Source organism: Haemorhous mexicanus, chromosome 3 (genome assembly GCF_027477595.1).
Source record: "Haemorhous mexicanus isolate bHaeMex1 chromosome 3, bHaeMex1.pri, whole genome shotgun sequence".
Lineage (NCBI taxonomy): Eukaryota > Metazoa > Chordata > Aves > Passeriformes > Fringillidae > Haemorhous > Haemorhous mexicanus.
Genome location: NC_082343.1, coordinates 1,991,776 through 2,015,599, shown reverse-complemented (window position 1 = coordinate 2,015,599; position 23,824 = coordinate 1,991,776). Strand labels below are relative to the sequence as shown.

The 23,824-nt window shown below is 43.7% G+C and overlaps 1 protein-coding gene across 7 annotated transcripts in view; it reads left to right on the top strand.

The window, feature by feature from the left end:
* BMP2 (bone morphogenetic protein 2) overlaps nt 1–23,824 on the top strand; it is a 163,166-nt gene that overhangs the window by 97,162 nt on the left and 42,180 nt on the right. For 3 of the 7 annotated variants that reach the window (XM_059840481.1, XM_059840479.1, XM_059840478.1), the window contains one exon: nt 910–2,585. In XM_059840481.1, coding sequence (XP_059696464.1) covers nt 910–1,754 — 845 coding nt within the window. In that variant the 3' untranslated portion in view covers nt 1,755–2,585. Of the gene's footprint in view, nt 1–909; nt 2,586–5,022; nt 5,175–14,489; nt 16,724–23,824 lie in introns of those variants that run through there. The other 4 variants (XM_059840483.1, XM_059840482.1, XR_009485616.1 and 1 more) reach the window with 3 other exon arrangements.

Genomic DNA, 23,824 nt, shown 5'->3' with positions numbered 1-23,824 from the left:
GCTACCCCTTAGAAAGTGATTTTTTTTTTTTTTTCCTTCAGTGTGTTTAGCACCAAAGTTTAAAACCATGAGAGAGTTTTATTTTGGGAAATACTGAACTTCTTAATGTCTGTAGCAGTAATGTACTTGGCAACCCTAGGTATATTGTGCTCCTTCTGAAGCTCCATTCTCTTGTTACTCGAAGGTGGGAATGGCCCAGAGTTTAGTGACTCCTGGAATGTTTGGTTTTGGTGTTTTATAAACTTCTTGTTTGGAGGTGATTTTGTTTCATCATCTCTTTTCCATCCACCCCTATTTCAGCAGTTGAATCTTCCTGCTGCTCTTTATGGCCCTTTTGGGTCAATACTGGGCCATGCTTTGTAAAGTACCATTATGGATGCTGATACGTGATTTGTGTGTGATCAAACACACGAAAATTCATACATGAAGATTTGTAGGTCACCTGCATTGCAGAGTAATGCTTTTCAGAATGGAGTTTAAGGGTTTGATGTTAGAGCTGTATTCTTAGAAAAAATCAGAAATGCCACAGTTATCCAAAGTTCTCCACCAGTTTTAATAATTCCCCAGTGCTTGAGTTTTTCATTCATGTCCTTGAAGTCCAAATCAATGTTGTATAGTTCTTGCTTCTAATGACGACTACCTGGAAGGCAAAGGCCACCAGGATCCAATCCAATGTGTAAAATGAATGAAGCATTTTTAACTTCATGCGATAGCTGCTTGCACAAACAAACAAACAAGGGACACAGTATTTTCTGCCTGAAAGTCTTTCAGGTCTTGTGTGTCACATGTGGTAGCTGTCATTTGAAAGCTGCCTTCAGCAGACAATCTTAAGGGGTTTGATTGTTTGTCTCAGTTTCTGATTTTTTTCCTTTTTTCTCTTTTTTTATTTTCCCTGTTTAATCAAATTAGAAGTTTTGGAAGAACTGCCAGAAGCGAGTGGGAAAACAGCACGGCGTTTCTTCTTTAATTTAACTTCCATCCCTAGTGAGGAGTCTATCACCTCAGCGGAACTCCAGATTTTTCGGAAACAGGTGCACGGAGCCTTTGAGAACAACAGCAGCTACCATCACCGTATTAATATTTATGAAATTATAAAGCCAGCCACAGCCACCTCTAAGGACCCTGTCACAAGACTTTTGGACACCAGGTTGGTGCATCATAATGCAAGTAAATGGGAAAGTTTTGATGTAACGCCAGCTGTTTTGAGGTGGATTGCACATGGACAACCTAATCATGGGTTTGTGGTAGAGGTGGTTCACTTGGACAAAGAGAACAGTGCCTCCAAGAGGCACGTTAGGATTAGCAGGTCTTTACATCAGGATGAAGATAGCTGGTCTCAGCTCAGGCCATTGTTAGTGACGTTTGGGCATGATGGCAAGGGACACCCGCTCCATAAAAGAGAAAAGCGTCAAGCGAAACACAAACAGCGTAAACGCCACAAATACAGTTGCAAAAGGCATCCGTTGTATGTGGACTTCAATGATGTGGGGTGGAATGACTGGATTGTGGCCCCGCCGGGGTATAGTGCCTTTTACTGCCATGGGGAATGTCCCTTCCCGCTGGCAGATCACCTAAACTCAACAAACCATGCCATTGTTCAGACTTTGGTCAATTCGGTGAATTCCAAAATCCCCAAGGCTTGCTGTGTGCCGACAGAACTGAGTGCTATTTCCATGCTCTACCTTGATGAAAATGAAAAAGTTGTATTAAAGAACTATCAAGATATGGTCGTGGAGGGTTGTGGGTGCCGCTAACACAGCAAATATATTAGACAAATGCAAAAAAAAAAAAAAAATAGCTGACACTTTAATATTTCCCAATGAAGACTTTATTTATGTAATGAAATGGAAAGAAAAAAAAACACAACTATTTTGAAAATATATTTATGTCTACGAAAAAGTTGGGAAAACAAATATTTTAATCAGAGAAATATTCCTTTAAAGATTTTAAATGTATTTTAGTTGTACATTTTATATGGGTTTAACCCCAGCACATGAAGTATAATGGTCAGATTCTTATTTTGTATTTATTTACTATTATAACCACTTTTTAGAAGAATAGCTAATTTGTATTTATATGTAATCAAAAAAGAAAAAAATATAGGGTTTGTACATAATTTTCCAAAATTGTAGCTGTTTCAATTGTGTGTATTTAAGTTGAAAAGAATACATGGAAGGTTACTATGGCAAAGTGCATAGCACATTTGCTTTCTGCTGTGCTACTGTTAAGGTCACAAGTTCAAGTCCAGAAAAAAGTGGATAATCCACTCTGCTGACTTTCAAGATTATATTGTACAATTCTCAGGAATGCTGCAGGGTGGGCTGTCCAATCCATGAGAACTGGCATCCTCTTTAGGTGGAACATTTGGATAAGAACCAGACGTTGCTGATCTAGTATAAATACTGCTATTCCCAACTAATTTGCAGTGTGAATATAAGGGCCAATAGAAATCCTGTGGGAACTGGGGGTGGGGGAAGACTGAATCCTTTCTAGACCTACAGAAAAGTGAATGTTTGATGTTTCCTTTAAAAGTCCTTCCTTTAAAAGTCCTGGCCAAATATGAAATAATAAAAACTAAAATGTCATCCTTTTTTTTTGTGATTATCTATGCTAAAGAGGAATACTTACCTAATTTGTACCGGCCCTTGTCTTTAACAGTTGGAAAAGCCTTGCATACTTCCTCACCTCAGATGAGAGCTCACTTCTGTGGAGTGTTACAGTGAAATTAATCTGCAATTTTTGCCCTACATGCAGCAAGCTGTTGTCATATGCAGCCTCCTCTCTAACCTCAGCTGATGGTTTTGCTGTTTGGCAGATTAGCCTCTCTTCCTTTCCAGGGTTTTGTGTTGGAAACCTTTTTTTTTTTTTTTTCTTCCCAAATGTTTAAATCTATTTCGGATAATAAACCATAGAATTCTGATATTTCTTTCTGAGAAGTCCAGTCTGTAAGAAAAAATGGTTCACTTGTGCAGTCATCACAACTTGTGCTTGCATCATCTTACTGGTTTTTAAATCCTTCATGTAAGGGGCAGAGTGGGATTTGCAGTAGGCAAAGGCAGCATTAAAGCTGATGCTGATTGTGCCTGTTGCATGTTCCACACCTGGTGTGGCAGGCAGAGCCTGGGGGTGTTGTGTGAAAGTTGTGCTGGAACAGGAGAGCAGAAAGGAGCTCAAATGGGCTTCTTGGCCACTGAGCTCTGGTGTGGGTCCAGTTCTGCATTTGGTGAACTGTGGCTGCACTTCCTGAAGCCAGGTGTGCAGTGGGCCCTGCAGGGAGCTCTCTAAGTCAGCTGTGGGAATCTCTGATCTGGGTCTCCTGATGCTTTGTTAATGAACCCCTCTTTTTTTGTCCTGGCACTCCCCAAACTCCTTTTTTTTTTTTTTTAGCAGAATCATCTGTGTTGCAGCAATGGTACTAACTAGATGTGTTGATCAGAAAGGCTAACTTGGTTAACTCTTGTAGAACAATCCTTTACTGCTGTTCATCACAAAAAGCAGAGGGTACAGAGGATAGAAGTGAAAAACTAATTACCTTTTGGCTGCTTCTGTTTTTTTTTCTTGTGAGCTTAAAAATCTCTTGGGCTGTAAGGCTCCGTGGTGGGATAAAACTGATGTTTTTGTTTGTACCAGCAGTGTTTTTAGCAGCTGTCAGAGAACAATCCACCACTCTGCAGCTGAGCTCTGCTTAATTTTGAGAGGTGGCTGATGTTGGCCATGCTGATACTACATAGCAGCCTGTGGGCTGGCTGAGTGGACATCTCCAGGTGCTTTTTCAAAACTGGTGCTGTTTTGGTGGCTGATGTTTTTAGGGGTGAAGTATCATGTGTGCAGGAGTTTGGTTTGCCTTTTGCTTCTTGCCAGCTCTCCTGGTGCTGGATGAGTTTGTGGCTGTTGTTTGGCAAGGTTGTCAGGGCTGCAGTGGAGGTTCAGCAAGGATTTGGTGTTTGTGATATGAGGTTGTGCAGTCAAGTCAGAGCTGTGTTACTGTACTGTAAAACCTAAGCTTGAGGAAGCTGACAAGTGCTGAAAATTTAATGATGAGCATGAAAGGTGTGATCCCAACCCTGTGAAATTGTAAAGAACCCACAGCACTTCTAACCAGACCCTCAGCTCCGGTGCTGTAAAGCTGAAGTCTCGCAGCTCCTTCATGTGTGACCAGACTGAGGGAGGCTCTTTACAGAGTGGTGACTGCTTTACTTCTCCTGTAAGGCATGAGAACTCATTGATGCTCATTTTGTTGCCAAAAAATTGGCTACAGCACTTGTCTCTGCATGAGCAGGAGCTGGCTCATGGCACAGTGCCGCATTCCTTGCACAGGCAAACCTCCTGTGCTTGACAAGGAATTGCATCCTTAGTCAAATACACTGGGAGGCCAATGGATCACTGCAAACTTAAGACCCACTCTTGTAAGCATCTCTGTAACTGCTTAGTGTTAGCCACAGAATCATCAGTTCCATACTGATTTTGAGGAGGAAATATGCAGGTGTCAAGCTCAGCACGTCAATAAATTTCTGCAGAACTGGTTTTGTAATGCACCTTTAAAGCCTTAACCTTCACCTCACTCCCTAGGTCGGAGGCGTGAGAGTGCTGCACTAAAGACTTTGCTTAGGACTTAAAGTAAAAGAAACAGAACAAACTTTCACAGATGAGTAGTAGGAACTTCTCCTAGAGATCAGTTGGGTTCCTGAAGTCTTTCAGATAGAGTTGATGATCAGACAGCCTCTCTGAAAGGTTTGGGCTTTTGGCATCTTTTGAAATTCTGCTAAATAATGCTAAATACTCAAGGTATGCTGTTAGCACAGTCACTAGTACTTACTTTAGTTCTTTAGTACTTATGAGTATTATAGTGCTCTACAAGGAGAAAAGAGCTTTTTTTCCTCTTAAGAGGAGAAAAAGCAAAATATTTTGAAGGCAAAACTGCCTTTGTTACCCTATAGCTCCTAAACATTTTGCTTCTAGGCACTTATATGATCTATATAGGCAGAGATTGTGATAGATAATGTCACCCTTTGTGCATTTCAGATAAGCATCTCTCTAAACACAAATGTGATCAGCATGTCTCCTTGTCCTTTTGAGACTCAGTAGCAGCTTTGTCGAGTGGCTTGATAATTTTTGCGCAAAATTCAGTTGGACTTCTGAGGTCAGCAGCATGTAGAGGAGGATCTTCAGTGGAGGTAAGCTCTCCCGAGAGCATTGGCCATTGCCAGCAAGCAGGGGCTGCTCTGCTGGCTCCCCTGGGCTCACCACAGCCAGCTGGGGACCCCTTCCCTGCCCGTGCAGGGTTTGGGGGGCCACATCCCTGCTCCCCGCCAGGCAGGTGAGGCTCACACCCCACCCCTGAGGCGCAGAGAGGAACATGATTCCTTGAACTCTCAGCTGTGGAGGAGGAGCTCATCCACACTGTGTTTGTATCAGACCCACTTTGCTATACTGTTAGAAGAGGATAATTGAGCTATTTCATTGAATGGTTATTCCTCAGTTGTTGATTTTTGGGGGGGTTTTATTGATTTCAGGAGGCAGCTAATTGCCATATGGCAACTTGATGTTAATGTTTTATGAAGATCAGGAAACAAAAGTTTATGAAACAAAACCTTTTGTATAGTAACTGCAGAGTTTCAAGAACTGTTTTATACTTCCTGACAGTGCAGGTCTGGCTTAATGGTTTGTTTTTATTGCTTAAGAGTGTAAACCTTTCTTTAGCCGATGTGTGGAAATTATATCCTCATCCCGCATTACGCATTTCTCATTGCTCATTACTCATTGCTGCTTTCATTGCTGCCATCTGTAATCAGAGCTTTACTGTTTCAGCTGCATGCAAAACGCTCCTGTCCTTTGCACAGTAAGATGCTTTTCCTTAGCATTCACCCACCCTTTCAAAAAAAGAAAAAGGTGGAGGGGGGGGGGGGGGTCAAAGGGAGGGAAAAAAAGGGGCGGAAAAACCTACTCTGTCTATATTGTTTTTCTCTGTTTTGGGTGGAGTCTGTGTTAGATTCTGGTTGCTAGATGGTTTCTGTAGTAACAAGCAGAGTAAAATCCAAGCCTGAAAAGGCACTTTTAAAGGTGCCATATCTTGCCTGAAGTATTATTTATCTAATTATGGATATGGAATGTTTAGTTTCTCCTTTATATCAAGGCAAGCCCTTTTGGGAGGGCAGACTGCTGCTATGAGAACTTGATATGTGATCTTAAAACAGGAGAACTACAAATCTTGTTCCCAGTTGACTTAAGCTGCTGAAAATAATAACAAAAAAGCCAAAGGCATCAAATGCATTTTTAAAGATTGCTACAGGCACAGACCACTTTGTTTTTTAGTTACACAGGACAGGAGCAAGAAGCTGGGTTCAGAAGGACACTTGGATTGTACATGTTAGTGCAGTAAGGAGGGTGTTGGATACAAGCAACAGTGGTTTGTTTTGTCAGACTACTGTGTACAAGGAAAAAAATCCTAGCTCCTTCAGAATATGACTTTGCTGTACTCTAAATTTTTTTTTTGTTTGTTTATTTCTCCAAAGAGGTTTTGCAGGTGTGTGAGAGAGCAGGCACACACATGGTTACTGCCTTTGCCTTGCTTAGGCACAAAAAGAATTCTAAAAGCATTTTAAGATTACTACTTTCCTGTCTCTCCAGTACTAATCCTTCATAACCTGTATTCCTGAGAGCCTTGCTTGCAACAAACAGTAATGGCTTCCTAAGGTGGAGTTTCCTTTTTTTTGGAATCTTGTCACCTGTCAGTGCCCTCCAGGATTTAGCAACCTTCTGTCCCTGAGCCCGGTCACTTAGAAAAGCAGCCACACTGGCTTTGTCCTGGTTCTGTGTCCTTTGCAGAGAGGACTTTGTCCCAGCCTTCAGCAGGAATCTTACTTTGGGATTGGTCTGAAGGTATGCCCCCACTGGGCACAGCAGGGACTGGGGATGGAACTTGCCAGAAAGATGAGGGCCAGAGCTCCTTTCCATCCGTGTTTCTACAGTGCTGTGAAGGCACTCAACTGGAAAACCTGCCTGGCCTTGTGTTGCCCATCCCAGAGGAGCAGAGGCTGAGCTCTTGTGCCTCTCCAGGGGCAGGGAATTTGCAGTGGGCAGCCTGGTTCTTGGCTCAGGAGAGGTGGCTTTGCTCTTCACAGCTTGTTCTCGCAGGGCCTTCTGCAAAATATGCTTGGCTGCCTCAACAAAAATTAGTCCAGAGCCACTGGGCAAGGTCTGCAGTGGAAGGGAGCAGATCAGTAGGGTTAGTCTGAAAAGAGACTGGGATTTCTTTGGGGAGGTAGGGAAGTGTTAAAAGCTTCAAAGGGGATTTCAGGTAGGGAGAGCAGAGCAGCAAATTGATAACATTATGAAAGTTCAGGTTCCCACAACAGCTGGACTGAGGAAGATTTACAATTTAATGAGGCTGATAATCCCATTAGAGATTAAATTAAGAAGGTTTTTCTGGGAGATCACCAAGAAAATTATGGGTATTGTACTGTAGCTTGGCTCATAATGCCAAGGCTGACATGTACTTCTTGCACTGCAGGACACTGTTTCATTCAGTGTGTCTCATTAAAACAAAGCCTTCAACTCCAGCAGTGTTTCACTGCAAGCAGGAGCAAATTATTATTATTATTATTTTTTATTGCTACTACTACTGCTATTATTACTATCATCATCATCATCTTCCTGGAAACAATATGCAGATTAAAAGATGGAAATATCAACCAGATCTGCAAATCAGCACAGCTCTACTGAGCTGGTTCTCAGACAATCCAGTTGTTTTTATTAGAGCAACTCTTCGGGAGGCAAGGGTGACCACGGGTAAAAAAAAGTATTTAAGGTAACCATTGACATAGCTCCTGTAGCTTGGAACTTGCACAAACCACTTTTTATGGCATCCTGCACACCCTAGTGATGGGAAAGTGTTGTATGGAATAATGACTCTGTAACCACAGACTTCAAAAGTATAGAATGTCTGCGGCTGATGGAAATAGCTGTTTCCACATCAATAATCTACTCCCAGGCATATTGAAGCTTAATTGCAAGGCCAGTGGAGATGGGAGGAGGAAGGGAGAAGGGCTATCTGCCCTGGCTGCCTCTGCTTTACAGCCACAAACAATGATTCAATCCGTGATAAACTTGAATTTTGCATTTTTCCTCAGAATTTATTGATAACTTCATGTGGGACTTCGTAGACCAAGGGAGTTATTGGCTCGTTAGGAAGGGAGACAGAGTTTGTTTTATTTCTTATAAGCATCACTCTGGCTTGTTGTCTGAAATGATTCTATTTTAAGGGTGGTTCTAACAACTTTTTCTCCTGCTTGTATTTTCTCTCTTCCTTTGAATGAAAAAACCTTTTACTTAAAAGCAATTCCTCACTTTGAGTCCAGCTTTTTTTTGGTCATTTTCATGAAGAATCCTGATTTTCTAGTTGACATCATAATGGCAGAACGAAGGCACTTTTGATGTCACAGTTTGTTGCTATTGGACCGAGTCCTAATGCACATGAAATATTTTTTCCTAGCCCTGGTACTGTAAATGAAAGGTGGGCCTAATAGCTTTATGTGAAAAAAATGAGTGGTTTTGTTCTGCAAACACTGGTATTATTGTTACTCTTCTATTCCTGTTGTTCAAATGACAAATATGTTGTCATTTTACTGCTTTCAGTGGCCAGACTTACAGCAGGATTACTTTGAATCTTCCCTTGCTGGAATCTCATAAGGACACCGTGGAGCCTGAGATTCTTAAAAAGAAAATTTCCCCACATTCTCTGGGGATAGGCCTCAGAGTGGCACCTTGAGACTCAAAGATCAGAAGGGAATGGAGTTGAAATTCTCCTTTGCTTAACCACTAGTACTTTTAAAGTCCATCAACATTTTCAGTTGTTTAGGATTAGCAGCAACCCAAGTTCTCTAGATGTTATTACTGAGGGGAGGATCAAAGACTAATTGATTCATATTTCCTGGTCTGGTGATTTTTTTTTTTTTTCCCTTTTGTGTTATTTTTTGTTTTAGATATAGTTAATGGTTAACTGCTTCTTGACGTGTTGGGCAAAGAAGTCTCCCAGGTTTGTAGATGAAAAGATTTTCATCTTTGAAAATATAACCCAAATGTACCCTAGAGGGCAGAGTCATTTAGAGAGAGCTCCTGCACACCTGCTGGGTTACTGGTGCGTGCCCACTGCCAGCTCCTTGCAGAGAGGGACCAAGCCCTGGGAAAATGGGGCTGGGTGGAGCCTTCTGCCTTTTGTGAGCAGCAAAAATGGAGAAAATGGCCTGTGACTCTCCTGTGTGCAGGCTCTGAGAAAAAAAAAACCCAACCAACAAAAATACTTTTTTAAAAAATGGAGTATTTTGCAAAGAGCCCCCTCTAACCCAGCAGGCCGTGCTGCTGGCAGATGGCTGTTGCAGCTTGGGCCTGCTGGAGGGTCTGAACCTGTTTTTGAGGGTTGCATTTAATTTTCAAATAGAAGCAGCTTAATTTTTGTTTCATAGCAAAGAAAATAATCACAGTGTTGCCCTTTTCAAGAGCTGTCTCTTCTTGAGCCCTGAGCCACTCAGGGGTTACTGCCTGCTCTTCCATCTCAGTGGTGAGCAAAGTTTGTTGTCAGGCCTTTCTCCATGAGCCTGAGTGTCTGGGGAGAATCTGGGAAGGTCCTTGCAGCTCCTCTCAATGGGAGTACTTCCTTCAGGGTGTCAGGCTCCGTTCCTCTCTTCTTTACCTCATGCATCTCAGGGGGGAGGGGAGGGGAGGGGAAAAAAAGAAGGTCAAGTACTGGGACACTTTGAAGAGTGTGTCTTCACCAAGCTTTGGCTTTTCTCTCTTCCTGGAACTCTCATTACATGATCCTGGTTTTCTGAGCCAATTGTTAGCCCAAGGCCAAATCCTTAACCTTGGGCTAGATAACAAAAGCACAGCTGAGGTGATCTTGACTCCTTTAGAAAGGCTGTCTGCTCTTTGATGCGCTCAGAATGAGACGCATAATTCATGTTAGCTCCTGAGGTTGTTCTTAGCATGGGGAATTAGCAACCTCTGTGCTAAAAAGTCAGCATGGTAGGGATGTGTGTGTGTGTGTGTACTGTTTTATGTTGAGCTCTGTCTTCCACTGCATTCCACATCCTGGAGGCTGTTGGTGTGTCTAGGGAGAAGCCCAGACCAAATCCTATCTGGGAAGTTTTGTTTTGTGTCTGCATCTGTTCATAGCAGGGCCTGAGGACTCTGTGCCAACGATAGGAATCAGCATTTGGAAAATGCAGCTTTCTGGCTTGCAGCTCTAAATGCAATTGGAGTGGATGCTCAGGAGAAATCGGGATCAAGGTTTTTAATGGATGTCAAAACTGGTTTGTGAAGTGCAGCCCTCACCAAGGACCCCAGAGGCAGGAGTGTGGTGTCATTCTGTGCAACGTCTGGCAGTGCTGCACAGAAACTCTCCTTTACAGTGTGGAGCTCTCTCCAACAGGTCCTTTATGAGTTTTTCCTCTGGGACAAGACTCCTCCACTATTATCCTGTTTTGCTGAAGTCTCTGTGCTGCTGTGAATAACTCTGGGGATTTATTTTGTGCTGTATCCTGATGTCAAGAAACAGCATCACTGGTGCTGTAGTGTCAAGTGGGCCAGGTCACAAAAAGCAGTGGAATTTAGAGGCAGGCTGACAGCAATGGGGAAGGGCTTTTGTGGGTAAAACTTGACAGGAAATGCTGCTAGTCAAATCCAACATCAGGAAAAAGAGGAGTGTAGCAGTGCAGCCTCCAGACCAAGGACAGGAGAGACAGCAAACTACTCAGCTCTGGAGCTGAAAGGTCCCTTGCTGTCCCTGTGTGCTAATTCTGAAGTAGGTCTTCCTGCCTCCTAAGTGTTTTGTAATGATATGTACCTTAAAGTGTTTGGAGATGCCTAAATGCACTGCTGTTTATCCTGTAGGGTAGAGATAGATAGCTCCATTATATGCCATAATGACAGGTTTCTTCCCTTGGTAACCAGTTTGCATGAGGACCAGGTCTGGCCAGTATTAAATTGGAAAGCAAAGATGGCTTTGTGATTAAGGTGCTGGAGTGGGACGCTGGAAATCTGGGTTCAAGTTGTGGGTCAGCCATCAACTCCCTGTGTGACCTTGAGCAATATAATTATTCTGAGACTTCAAAGGTATCTAAACAATTTGGACACCCATTTTCCAGTCATTTTAATTAACTGGGATGCTTTGAAATGCTCAGCTTTAATCTCTCTGTGCCTAGGATTCTCATTTGGAAAGCCAGGATAATAATATTTCCCTGCTCATGAGGAGGAAGTGTGCAGTAGGGACTGGGAAGTGTGCAGCTGCTCTGGAGCTTGCAGGCCTGGTGAGGGGGGAACATGTTGAGGGGTTTAAATCCAGGTGTGGGTGCTTTGTGCAGGACAAACAGCTCATTCCATGTGGGCAGGAACTGGGGGACAGTTACCAGTTATACATTACCTTTGTTGTGGTTCATGGGGGATAAATACCACTGCAACCAAAATATTCACTGAGAGCAACAGCTCATTTCTTCAGGATTTCATTCTGCTCCATAACAACATCTTGCTGTTTCTTGAGTATCCTGCTGTTCTTTAATGCTGAACATGAAATTTTTACAAGACAAAATGAGTAATTATTAATGTTTCCATTTCTGGCCCCCATAACAAGCCCTGCTCCCCCTTTGCCTCACCTATGGTCCTGTCCCTTTGCCCACTGGTATGTGGCTGTGTAATGAAAAGCCTGCAATGCACACAGGCAGAGGGAAGGGTTAAAAGAGCCAAGGGAGTCTTTAATTCCTTCGTTTTCTGACTTTTGTGGGTTTAATACACAATCTTAACATTCCATTAGTAAGTGGTTGCATTTTTTTTTCTTTTTAACCAAAGAGATTAAAGGTTCCTTCAGATTTTGCATTTTTTCACTACTCTTTAGTCGTGTCTGTTTGTGTGCTAGGCAGGCAGAGGTGAAAATCTGTCCTCAGTGACCACTGGTGCTGCTCCCAGAGCTCAGTGCTGGATGGCTGGGAGTCCATAGGGGACTGCTGATCCCTAAAGAATGGCTACCAGGGTAGGGAAATATTTCCAAGCCCCTGGATCTTGGGTTCCTCACTGACCATTACCCAGTGAGTAAAGGGCTTTGTAAACTGCTTGCAAAACCCTGAAGTGTTATGTGCTGTCAGGCTGCCTGGTCCTGCTCATTAGGAAATAAATCAATATGTCAGTGGTAAATAGATGTTGAAATGAGGTTTCGTATTTAAATATGAAGGAAAGAGACAGCTGATGCTCAAACAGCTTCCCCTGAATCAGCTGCATGGGTGACTTTGGTATGAATCAAATCAGAGTCCTTTTCACTCCTCTATTGGCCCTTTATCACTGCTCTGTGGGCAAGAAAATCTGACTCCCACTTTGTGTTAGAGCTGTGCTAGGCTGGCAAGGGAGCAACTTGTTACTTATCATCACTAACCCTCAAATCTGCCTGTCAGGATATGTTCTTCCCCTTGAAATTTGGGGTTCAGAGCAGCCATGAACCAGAGTTTCTTTCATGTGCTTGTGGGGTAGGTGAGTAACTATTTCTTTGTTTTATTCTGTGCTCTGAGCATCCTGGACATCAAATGGCAAATTTTGCTCTAAAACTTCACTGAAAGAAGATAGTGAAAATTCTGGTTGTAATTGTCACTGAAAACTGATAACCAAGAGTTGCAAAGGATTTGGGGTGGTAACTGCTATTTCCAAAGATTTTCCTATTACTTGGATTTAGTTTTTTTACTGAAAGTAAGCTGGTGAGAAATACTGTCAAATTATTACTTCACATATGTGCAAGCAAATATCTCTAAATATTTTGCAGATAACAACTGCTTTGGGATCAGTCAACTAAACATTTTCAGATAGCCTCTCCTCCTAGAACATGGTTCTTTATCTCTGTTTGGTAGGTGCACAGTTTAGAAACAAAAGTAAACAAACCAGGAAAATATTAGGGCTAGATATGTATGAAAAGTTAAAATTACCTTAGATAAAGAAAACTGCCTTTGTATTTTCCAGGGAGAAATAATGCAATGAATTGACTGAAAAAGAGAAAGAACTAAATATGGCAATGACTTTTCTTTTAGTGGCCTGATTCAGCAAAACTTTCATGTTCTCATTACCTATTTTGTACTCTTGGCCCATGAAAAACTTTTGGACAGAACTTAATTTAGTACATTGTAACAAACTCTGATATCTGCCTGATTTTATCAAAGTTCATGAACCTTTTGAGCAGCGACCCCCCTCATGCCCCTAGGGTTCTGGAGAGGGATTTATGGTTTCATGTGCAAAACAGTGTGAAACTTGGCACTTTCACATGGCCTGAACTCCAGGAGCTCTAAGTGAGCTCAAACCAGCTCAAGAGGCAAAGTAAATCTTTATTGAAACTCTCTGGAACTTGGACCAAATTCCATTTTACAAAATCTGGTTCTTAATGTCCTGTCATTGCCTTATCACTGACATGGTGGAAATCCATCCTGCGTGGCTGCTGTGAGAGAAACTCAGGAGCACTTCTCAGGTGCTCCAGTGAGGATGGTGATGGTGGTGGTGCTGGAGCAGGATGCTCAGAGCCCAGGTTGGTGACCCAGAGATGTGAATGGCTCAAGAGTCAGTGCATGGATAGGCCAAGTCCTGAGCTCCTCCCTGCTGGGGAGCCAGGCCAGGCCAGTCATTAGGGCTGTCTGACAGGGTGGGTGAGTCACAGTCAGATCACACTCCTTTACATCACCAGCCTTTTTCAGGGCCTGTGCAAACTGCATGCTCCAGCTCATGCTGAAGGCCAGGTTTGCCTCATACTTACTCTCCTTTGACTGAGGCTGGGTGATTACGAGGGGGAATTCAGCTAAAGGTCAAAAAACCTACTTGTCCCCTGATTTATAAACCACAAAGGTGCAGCCAGTATCCAGGTTCATTAAAGCACAGCAGCAGGTTCCTAAAGTTTTGCATCTGCAGCTTGGCAGATCCTGTCATTTGTAAAAGAACTGAAGTCCCTGGCAGTCATTGGAACTGACTGATCTGGGGACTGAGCCCACAAGGTACAGAAATATTTCTCCTTTTACTCATTTCCTGGCCTTGCCCTCTGGACTGTCTGGCTTTGGAGCTTTCATCACTCAGGTAGGTCATGTTATGCCTCTTCTTACCAGGTCCTGAAATGAGCCAGTGTTGCTCACCTGAACTGGCTGTCAGTGAACACTTCTGTGTTGCATTGCTGCTATTTCTACACTGGTTAAAGTACTCCAGGGATCCTCCCCTGGTGGATTTGTCAAAATGGACCTTTTTCAAAGGGGCTGTGATTGTTGCATTTACATGGTGTGGATTCCAGCTGTGGCTCCAGCGTGCTCTGATGACAGGCACTTTGGCTATGGAGTCCCAATAGGAATATTAGGATCTATATAAATATAAAATAGTCCCAACTGGAATATTAGGAATATGGCCTATGGAGTCCCAAAGGAGTATTCTGCTGTTAACTCATGCACAAGGCTGGTTATCAAGAAGTGAGTTTGTTTTTCTGCCCATAGGCCAAACCCTTCCAGAACATGAAGCTCCCACACCTGCTGGAAGGGGCAGTGTGGTGGGGAAAGGAATTTGGGAGATGTATGGAATGCATGAGGGACAACATTTTGGTGCTGGTGCTGGACAAAGCTGACTGGTGGAAACTGGACCTGCTACTCCTGAATAAGGAAGAACTGTTTTGGGAATTCTTGGCTGCAGTGTCATGAGATGGCTGGTTAAGAACCTGAGGGAAGTGAGAAGAGCAATACAATAATCACTCAAAATTTCAAGCATGTGGACTTTGGCTTGTTCAAGGAACTGGTAAGCAGAATCTCCTGGGAGTCTGCCCTGGAGGGCAGAGAGACCCATGAAAGTTGCTTGATCTTCAAGGACAGCCTCCTCAAAGCAGCAGAACAGTCCATCCTGATGTTCAGGATGCTGAGCAGGTATAGCAGGAGGCCAGTGTGACTGAACGGGGAACTCCTGACTGATTTCAAATGCAAAAAGGAGCAGTATGGAGGCGAAAGCAGAGACAAGCAACCAAAGGGGAGCACAGAAATATTGCCTGGGCATGTAGGAACAGACTTGGGAAAGTTGAAGCTCAGCTGGAGCTGGAACTGATGAGGCTTTTGGAGTGTAAGCAGGTTACTTCTACATGCAACTCAAGGGAGACCAAGGAAGATGTGGGCCCTCTGCTGAATGAAGCAGCTGATGAAAATCATGGGAAAAGGTTCAAGTGTTCAGTGTTTTGTCTTGGTTTTCATGAGCAGGATCTACTTTCAGTTCTCTACACATAGTGGCAGAGCTCAAGGGAGGAGGTGGTACACACATGAAAGAATCAAAGATCTCATAGGTAAATGAGGCTCTACGAGCTCATGGGGTCAGGATGATCAGAGGCTGCTGAGGGGCTGTGGCTGTTCAACATCTTCTTTGGTGGGCCCTGATGAGACACTGGTGAGAGCATCCTTAGGGAGTCTGCAGGGGACATCAGGACAGGATAAGTGGTTGGTGAGCTGGCCAGAGGAGCCATCAGAGGAGTGAGCTGGGAAATGAATGCCAGGTCCTCCTCCTGGCACAGAAATGCCTTATGCAGGTGTGGGGCTAACACCTCTTCACCTGGGGAGCTGGGAGTCCTGCTGGACCCCACATCCAATGTGTCACTGACATGGCTCCTGCAGCAATAAAAGCCAATTCTTGCTGGATTGCCTGGCCTGGCCATTCCCCTGTGCTCTAGCTCATTAGGCTGCCACTGGAGCACTGCATCCAGTTTGGGACTCAGCTGGAAGCACAGGCAGGCTGGGGAGATCTCAGGGAGCTGTGCTGGGCCAGCAGCTGGGCTGGTGACAGCAGGAGAGCTGGGAGAGCCCTGACTGATTTAGCACTCTGCCAGGACCCAAGGGCTGGAGAGGAGATGAAGCCAGGCTCTTCTCAGGTGTGCACAGCAGGAGGAGAGGAGGCTGCTGCTGTGGATTAGAGCAAAGAGAAATCTGACTGAATAGAAGGACAAAATTCTTCACAGCACTAATATTTTAGCACTCAAACCATGAGAAACTGTAAAATTTCCACTTTGGAAAGTGGAAAACTTGGAATTTTCACTTCCTGAACTTGGCTGGCAAAGGTCCTGAACAACCTGATCAAACCTGATGTTGGACTGGCTCTGTGAGCAGGAGGTTGAAGGAGAAGAGCTTCAGAGGCTCATTAGTATTTCTGATTTTCTGACAGAGAGAAAAACACTGAGCAAGAGCAATAGATGAAGCAATGTGAATATATGGTGAGTTCTTGTTTCTGTGTACACCATGTTGCTTCTACTTTGTGCTCTATTTAACAAGCAGAGAAAGAGAAAACATTGTTTTGTTCTTTTCTTTTTTTTTTCCTTCTCCCCCAAATCATCAAAAAGGTGTAGGCAGATGTGCTGAAGTATGCAGATCTGGGTGTCACATACTTGTTGAAATTGCTGTCTAATATCAATGAAATAGTGTAAATTATAACTGATAATTTATTTTTGGCAGGTGCTTTTTCTCATAAATAGCAGTTTTGAATGAATCCTAGCAATGGGTTAAAAAGAATCCGAGTGTGTACGACCTGGACTGAAAAAATCAGTCAGTACAAAATTGGAAATAATTTCAGTAGAAAAATAAAATATTTAATATTTTTTTTCCTTAGAAAATTATTATAGCATGGACAGGAAGATAATACAAGGACATCTCTGACTAGTTAAAGTATTTTAGAAAGCAAAGTACTTGGCAGCCACTGGCACCTGCTGAAAACACAAGCCCATGCTGGAATATCAGGCTTCTGCTGAAATATGTACTGAGTGTATTTTTGTGTTTTAAATATGACTTCCCATCCTGGTATTTGCAGGTGCATTGTGCTAAAGCGAACACAATCATTTTGTTAATTGCAGTTCAAGCTCATTAGGGAACTATAAAGGCAGAAGAATGAATGTAACCGTGCATTAAATGGTAAATGATTTTGGGGTGGGAAGCAGTCAGGTGTGCTGCCCCAGGCTACGATTTTCCCCAAATTAACATACATAGCAAAGAAAGAAAGAATGAGGCGGGTGGGAAGAAAGAAAGAAAGGCCACAGGTCACCAAAGCAAACCTCCCAACCTCCAGTGGTGCTGCAGGGAAGTGTCAGCTGCACAAGTGCTCGGTCTGCCTGGGACTGGCTCACACCAGCACGGCTTTGGTACTGGCTTTTGGTTCATCCCAACCAAAACTGGTGGAATCCAAACCACCTCAGCACTGTGAATGTGAAACTGAGCTCTGGAAGGTCACAGCACAGCCTGTGAGACCTCTGGCATGGGCAGCATTCATGGCTTGTGCTGCAAGCCCATCTTGAAGCAGTGTGTGCTTGAGCAAACAGCCAAACATTTCCCTCAGAGTTTGTGGAAGGTTTACAAACTCGAAAATGTGTTTATTGCAAAGCTTGGTTGCTTCCCTCTCTCTGCTGGACTCTTGAGCCAGCAGGGATCCATGGAATTCCAGATGCTTGGACAAGCACGTTTTGCTGCCTCAGAATAATAATCACTGAGTGAAATGAAAACCTTGGCCAGCACTTGAGATCTGAGCAGCAGCCCTGAGTGTCTCAGGAGTTGGGTCTCTAAATGGACACAGCTCCAAGAGTAGTTCCTTTGGCTGGCTTTGATTTGGATCTTCTGGAAAATCAGGCTCATTTCTGTTGCCCCTTGTTTTCTGCTTTACCTTTGCTTGAAGTGGAAATAGTTGTTTTGAGCAAGGAGGAAGGTGCTGGGAGAACTGAATGCAGAACTGAGTGGGACTTTTCCCCTGGAATGATTCCTGCTCATACTGATAGGGGTTGTTTTATGCAGTAACCACCCCCCCCCCACCTTTTTTTTTTTCTTTGCCCTTGTCTGTTTCCCAAAAACATTTCCATTTTATGCTGTTCTAGTGCTCTGTTTAAGCAGTCTCCAAAGGCAGAAGTTTTGTGACGTTCAGAATGTATCTGTAATAGCTGAATGGCAATTGAGGTGCAAATGACCTGAGGTTTTTTCTTAAAACTTTCAGAGGAAGAGCTGTTTTCTGTCTTTTCCTAAAAAATTCCTTTGATAGAAAAGAGAGAGAGAAGTACCATGATTTATTAATGCTTCTGTCTGGTAAAACAATATACTCCTTAGCCAGTATTTAATCATATTGGGTTCAATTTCTTTGTTCTTTAGTTGTTTCTCAAAGAGAAAACAGACTTCTGTGGACAATCTTTGCTCCAAGCTTAAACATGGCAATGAAAAGCAATTAGTCCAAATTAGCAAAAGTGTGTATAATAGTCACTAATTTTATAATTATTCACAAAAATAATTGCACTCTAAAAGCCCCAAAAGTGTACATAATAGGCAGGAGGATTAGTTTTTTTTTTTCTCCTCCCTCTCACGTAGCTGGTGCTGTGTAGGGTCAGGAGAGAGCTTCTGGAATGGACTTGGTTGAATCTTTTCCACCAAATGCTCTGTTCTTTGAAGTCCCAGCTTTGGCAGCTGCAGCCAGCTTGACTGTCCAACATGAGACCAGTAAAACCAGATTTTGCTGGTAGACCCAGTCTCTGTGGTGGCTTCCTTTTGAAGAACCAAATATGGACAGTTAATTTGCTTTTGGAGACGAGATGGATATTTGTTCCTAACAGCTTAAAGACAGAGGTGTCTTCTCTTGTCTGCTGGGTCTATTCCCAATTAATTCACTTGCAGCTTTTCTTAGCACATTTCTTATTTGCCTATTATGTGTAGCAGGTCTGCAAAGACAATGTAGGCAACTTGGTGAGTCTAAAATGAAAGTTCTCAGCTTGAGGTAGACAAATGATGAGCTGCTCAGCCCAGTGAGGGAAAAGTAAGAATAAAAAACCTTCTTGCCTGATAGCTGATCAAAAGTATAAAATTAAAAAATCAACCATGCCCATGGCTAGACTGGTACAAAAGTCACCTTTATTAGTGGCATATAGACAAGTATAGTAGAAATACTTGGTAAATATGATGGGAAGGAATTTCAGGTATAGTGGGGTTTTCTGTTATTATGATAGGTGGATCTGAGGTCTAAAACTTCCCAGGCATTTGCTGTAAATCAGGACAAACTCTTCTCTTCACAATGTAGGAGTTCCAGTGGCAGAACTTCTCTCTCTATGTGTGTGTGTGGCATGTGGCTGAAGCGGGACTGACACCAGCTTTTAGGGAAAAGGAAAAAAAGAGGTTTTTCTTGCCTTGAAACAGTGAGAGATCCGCCAGTCTGAGCAGCTCTAGCACCACCGTGCTGTTGAGACTTGGCAGCAGAGGGACTTTCACTTTGCTTTGCTGCCAAACACTTAATGAACATTTCAAAGCTCTCCCCTTGCACGTGCTCGGCTGATGTTTGAGGGGAAAGCCTGGAAACCCTGGGCTTTGCGGGACCGCCTGGGGCTTCTCCCTGCTCTGGGGCCGCTGTGCCACAGCCCCGGGCAGGATGGGTCTGGCCCTCGGGGAGATGGAGGGAGGAATTGCTGTGTGATTGCAGCTGGATTTCCAGGAGGGGAGTAACCTCGGGAACGCCTGCATGGCTGGGGAGGATCTCTGTGCTCGCAGAGCTGCTCTGCCCCTCCGTGCATAGATCCATAGGGAACGGAGCACGAGACTGCTGTGTTTTGGGGAGGCAGCACAGAAAAGCTTGGATTCAGCATGTTTCCTCCCAGAATCCTGACAGGGAGCTGGCACTTTTCTCTTCCAAAGGCCCAAACAGAGCTCCTCAGCTCCCTCTTGGCTGCACAGCAAAAGGCACCGTGCTGTCCTTCACACAGGTCAGGTCCTATGTTTGCTTCAACTACTGGAGTCTCTTCAGCTACTGCAAGGGTCCCAGCCCGGATGGAATTTGCTTCCAGCTGTTCAGTGAATTTTTTTGTAGTTTTATTTTGATTTTTTTTTTTTAAGTCAAGGACATCACACACATGTGTGCAAACTGTATTTAAAAACATTTAGGATATACCAAAATTATCCTGCAACTTTAATTCTCTTCCCAGCTCTACTCCCATTTTCTGTGCTGTGATACAGTCTTTAATTAGACCACTACAATTACAGACCTGCTTGGGAATGAATCAGGGTTGTGTGGTAAAAGACACCATTGTCCAAGGATCTCTACCCCATTTCTGGCAGGAGTGGAAAGATGAATGGTGAGTGAGGTGGGGGTTTGTGGAAAGAGGAAAAAGTATTAAAGGCTGTTCAGATGTTCACTAGGGAATTAGCACTTTCAGTGCTTCTGCCAGTTTGATTCCAAGCAAGTTACTTAAACCAAACTCTTCATGGGTGGTCACTAATTTAAATATTCTTCATATTCTGGATATCTGACTTGAGACTCAGGGTACCAACCTGAAAACCTGGGCAGTTGCTGGAGAAGCTCAGGAGAGCTGCAGTGTAGAATATATCATTGTAAAGTTCTGAAAAATGCAAAATCTTTGGCATGCCTGATTGCACTGTCCCATAGCCATGAGTGCTTCAGCTCCCCTTTTCCTTCCTTGCTTCCTAGCCTGTAAAATTGGGGAAGGCTCATCCTTTATGCTGGAGAACATCAAAGATAAAATCCGATCTGTGCCATGTGCAGAGGGCCCTGGCACACCAAGGCGCTGCTGCTCTGGCTCTGGGTTGAGCCCTGGGAGCACACGGGATGTGCTGGGCTCATCACACCAGGACCAAACGGCTCTGGGGCTCAGGGCAGCCCCTTTCTCTCCCCTGCCGGGAAAACGGGACTGGGCTGTGTCATCATGCGCATGCATGAGGAGAGGGGAAAATGGCTCCATTTACCGTCATTCTGCCTTTTTCTCACTTTTGGGTGCTTGGCTTTGCAGGAACATTAAGTCGTCTTTATCTGTCTGAGTAGCAAACGTCCCCATACACCCCCCAGCAAAAAAAAAAAAAACAAAAACTTTCCTAATGGTCCTTTGAGGCAGAACGCTGCCTTACTGGCTTGTCAGTAGGAAGAAAACTTGGAGGCACAAATGCTGATCTTCTGCTGCACATCAGTTTATGGCTGGATAAAAGGTTTCTGAAAATAGGTTTGATTTAAATAAAACAAACTCTCTCCACTTGAATTTTTCATGTGTGAAGGCTTCAGAGAGCGCTTCTGTAGACGTCACTGCAGCGCATGCCATTGCGTGCCAAATTAGAAGTTTCAGGCTCTTTGAAATTAGGCATCTGTTATCTCTTGCCTGGGGTTTACTTAAGGAAAACAAGAATTCAAAACATGAATGCGAGCAATCTTTACAGAAATACCCATGTTTACAGTTTGACCTTTACTTTCTAGTGTTTAACCAAGGGCTAAGCATTTGGACTTATGCTTTGGCTTATAAATGTTTATCGTCTGATAGGGATGACACCAGAGATCTTGCAAAAATAAGAGTTCCTTGGAAGAATGTGGCTGAAGCAAGTTCCACAGTAAGGGGGGAAAAAAGGAAAATGATTGGGATTTTCTGGGCAGGTGTCCTTGCCCTGCCAGCAACCTCCTTTTCTGGAGGTGCAGCATGGTTCCCCACTCCCTGGCCCCGTGCTGCTCCTGTCCCCAGGTAAAATCCAGAGCTCTGGAGGAGGCCCCAGAAACCATCCTGCAAAGCTGGCAGTGCTGGGCAGGGGAAGAGCTGCAGTGGTGTGAGCCAAAGGACAAGTTCATCCCACAGTGTGAGCCTGGTGAAAGCTGTCTTGCAATAGTGGGGCTGTTCCTGCAGCTGTGCAGGAAAACCTGCTGGGTTTTGTCCTGGTTTCCACCTGTTACAGCCTCCTACATAATTTCCTAGAATTATGTAGGAGGCTGTAACAGGTGGAATTTTTGATCAATGTTTTTAAGAAGCTGAAAGAAGGAAAGGGGATGGGGTCAGATCTGGTGTAGGAAGGGCCACAAGGAGCTATCACGTAGCTCCAAGGTGCCCTTTTCTCCCTTACCACACAGTATCCTGCTTTTCCAGGTTCCTGAGCACCTGAAGTTGTTGCCATTCTCTGTAGGGGGTGCTGGGCTGCCCCTTAGCTAGAAGGTGGCACATTCCACTGTGCCTTTTCCACAGGTGCAGGAAGTCAGGAGGAATTCAATTCAGGAAAGGTGGCTCAAGGGGCCATTCCTGTGTCTCTTTTTCTCTGCTGCTGTAAACATGCAGGGATGATGTTTGGATTCCTCTGCTGGCAGTGAGGACAACTCTGGCTCAGTCTTTCATGGGTTTCTTTTATCAATTCTGTTTATTGATGAGCTTATTGCTTGATTTCTTTCCCTTCTTGTACTGTTTTTTCACTTGGCTGAAGAACAAACTCCTCTTCCCTCTGTCTTTGCATGTACTATTCCTTTTCTTTCCCCCAAATTTGACAAGTGAATCAAATGTGAAGCAGGCTGACAAGCTTCCTGCCAGTGTCTCCAGCATTAGATATAATTCATTAACCCAACCTTGAGGAGCTGAAGAAGTCTAAAAAAACCTAATCAAGATCTTGTTTTGGAAGGAGTGCAGGAATAGGGAGCAAGAGGTCCTTTACCATGTCATACCTTCCCTTCCTCTCCAGGAACAGGACTGCTAAGTTTTGTTTCCTGCCTGCCTTTGAAGATGTTTTTTAGTCTATTAAGTAGTGCAGAAATTCTGATGTTGATGGTTTTGCAGGCCTGGTGGTAAGGAAGACAGTCCCACCTCTGGCCTGTCCTCCCTGTGTAACCTTGCCCTGCAGGGTAAGAGCAATGTGTGTGAAACACAACCTTTTGAATCCACGGGGCATCTTTTACCTGTAGAATAGACAGAGATGCAAACACAATTTGTGGGGTTGCACATTTGTCCACTTTCCTGATAGAGGCAAAGTTGCTCATTAGCTCATATGAACTTGAGAGCAGCAAAAAGAGATCCTCAAAGTTATCACATTAGACTCTAATCTCAGTTACAAGAGATGAGCGACTCCAGTGGTTTTGGGAAGGCTATTCCTAATGGCTAATGGGTCACTTAGAGCAGGATGTAGCCCACCTTGGTTTATTAGTATTTAATCCTGGTTCATTTATTAGCAGATAATGGCAATGCTAAGTTGGTGTGAGCGCTGGAGGTGACCTGTGGATGTGCCAGCTGGAATCATCTGGCCACAGAAAAAGCAGAGATTCTCAGATTTAAGACAGGCTTGCAGGCTGTTAGACTGGACATACATGTTTATTTAAATTATTTATTCTTGGTTAGCAAAGAACTTTTTTCCCCCCCTTGGTTTGGAACAATTTGTCTCCCAGATTGGGTGGCCAGAATTTGATTCAGATTTTGCTGAGAGAACTGCTTGACACAATCCACCTTGCTCTGTGTCTGCTATTTCAGGGTGCTTCAGCTATTTTCTCTCTGCTTTAAACACTGGGATTCCTAAATACTTTTCCTTCTTTATGTGACAGATAGTGGCAGATAAATTCCTTTTTCTCTCCTATGAACTAAGAGATGGAGCAAAAGAAAAGTGCAGCCACTGGAACACCAGTGTTTCCATCCAAGTTATGTATCCTCTGTTAGGACAGCTTCCAAGTCCAATGAGAATTTATGTGGAACAGTTGAATTTAGTAGCTCAGTGTCTGAATAGTGCCATTATATTTTTTTTCATGCAACTTTCCAGTACTTCTTTCCACTTTACCTACTTTTTCAGCCAGGCCATTGTGCAGTGTTATCTCTGAAACCACTGTCAGATAACACTGGACAATCAGTGGTACAGAACAGACATGGGGTGGTTAATTATCCACTCCTCTATCAGTATAATTGTGACAAGGGAGCTTGTCCTAATGGGGTGACTGCTAGGAAGCTGGCTGCTTTCCTCAATCTGCAAATGCTGGTTTGATGTTGCCAGCTGCATGTTTTGGTTCAGATTTTGGTATGTGCACACTGATTTCACTGCTGCTCTCATGTGCCTCCTGT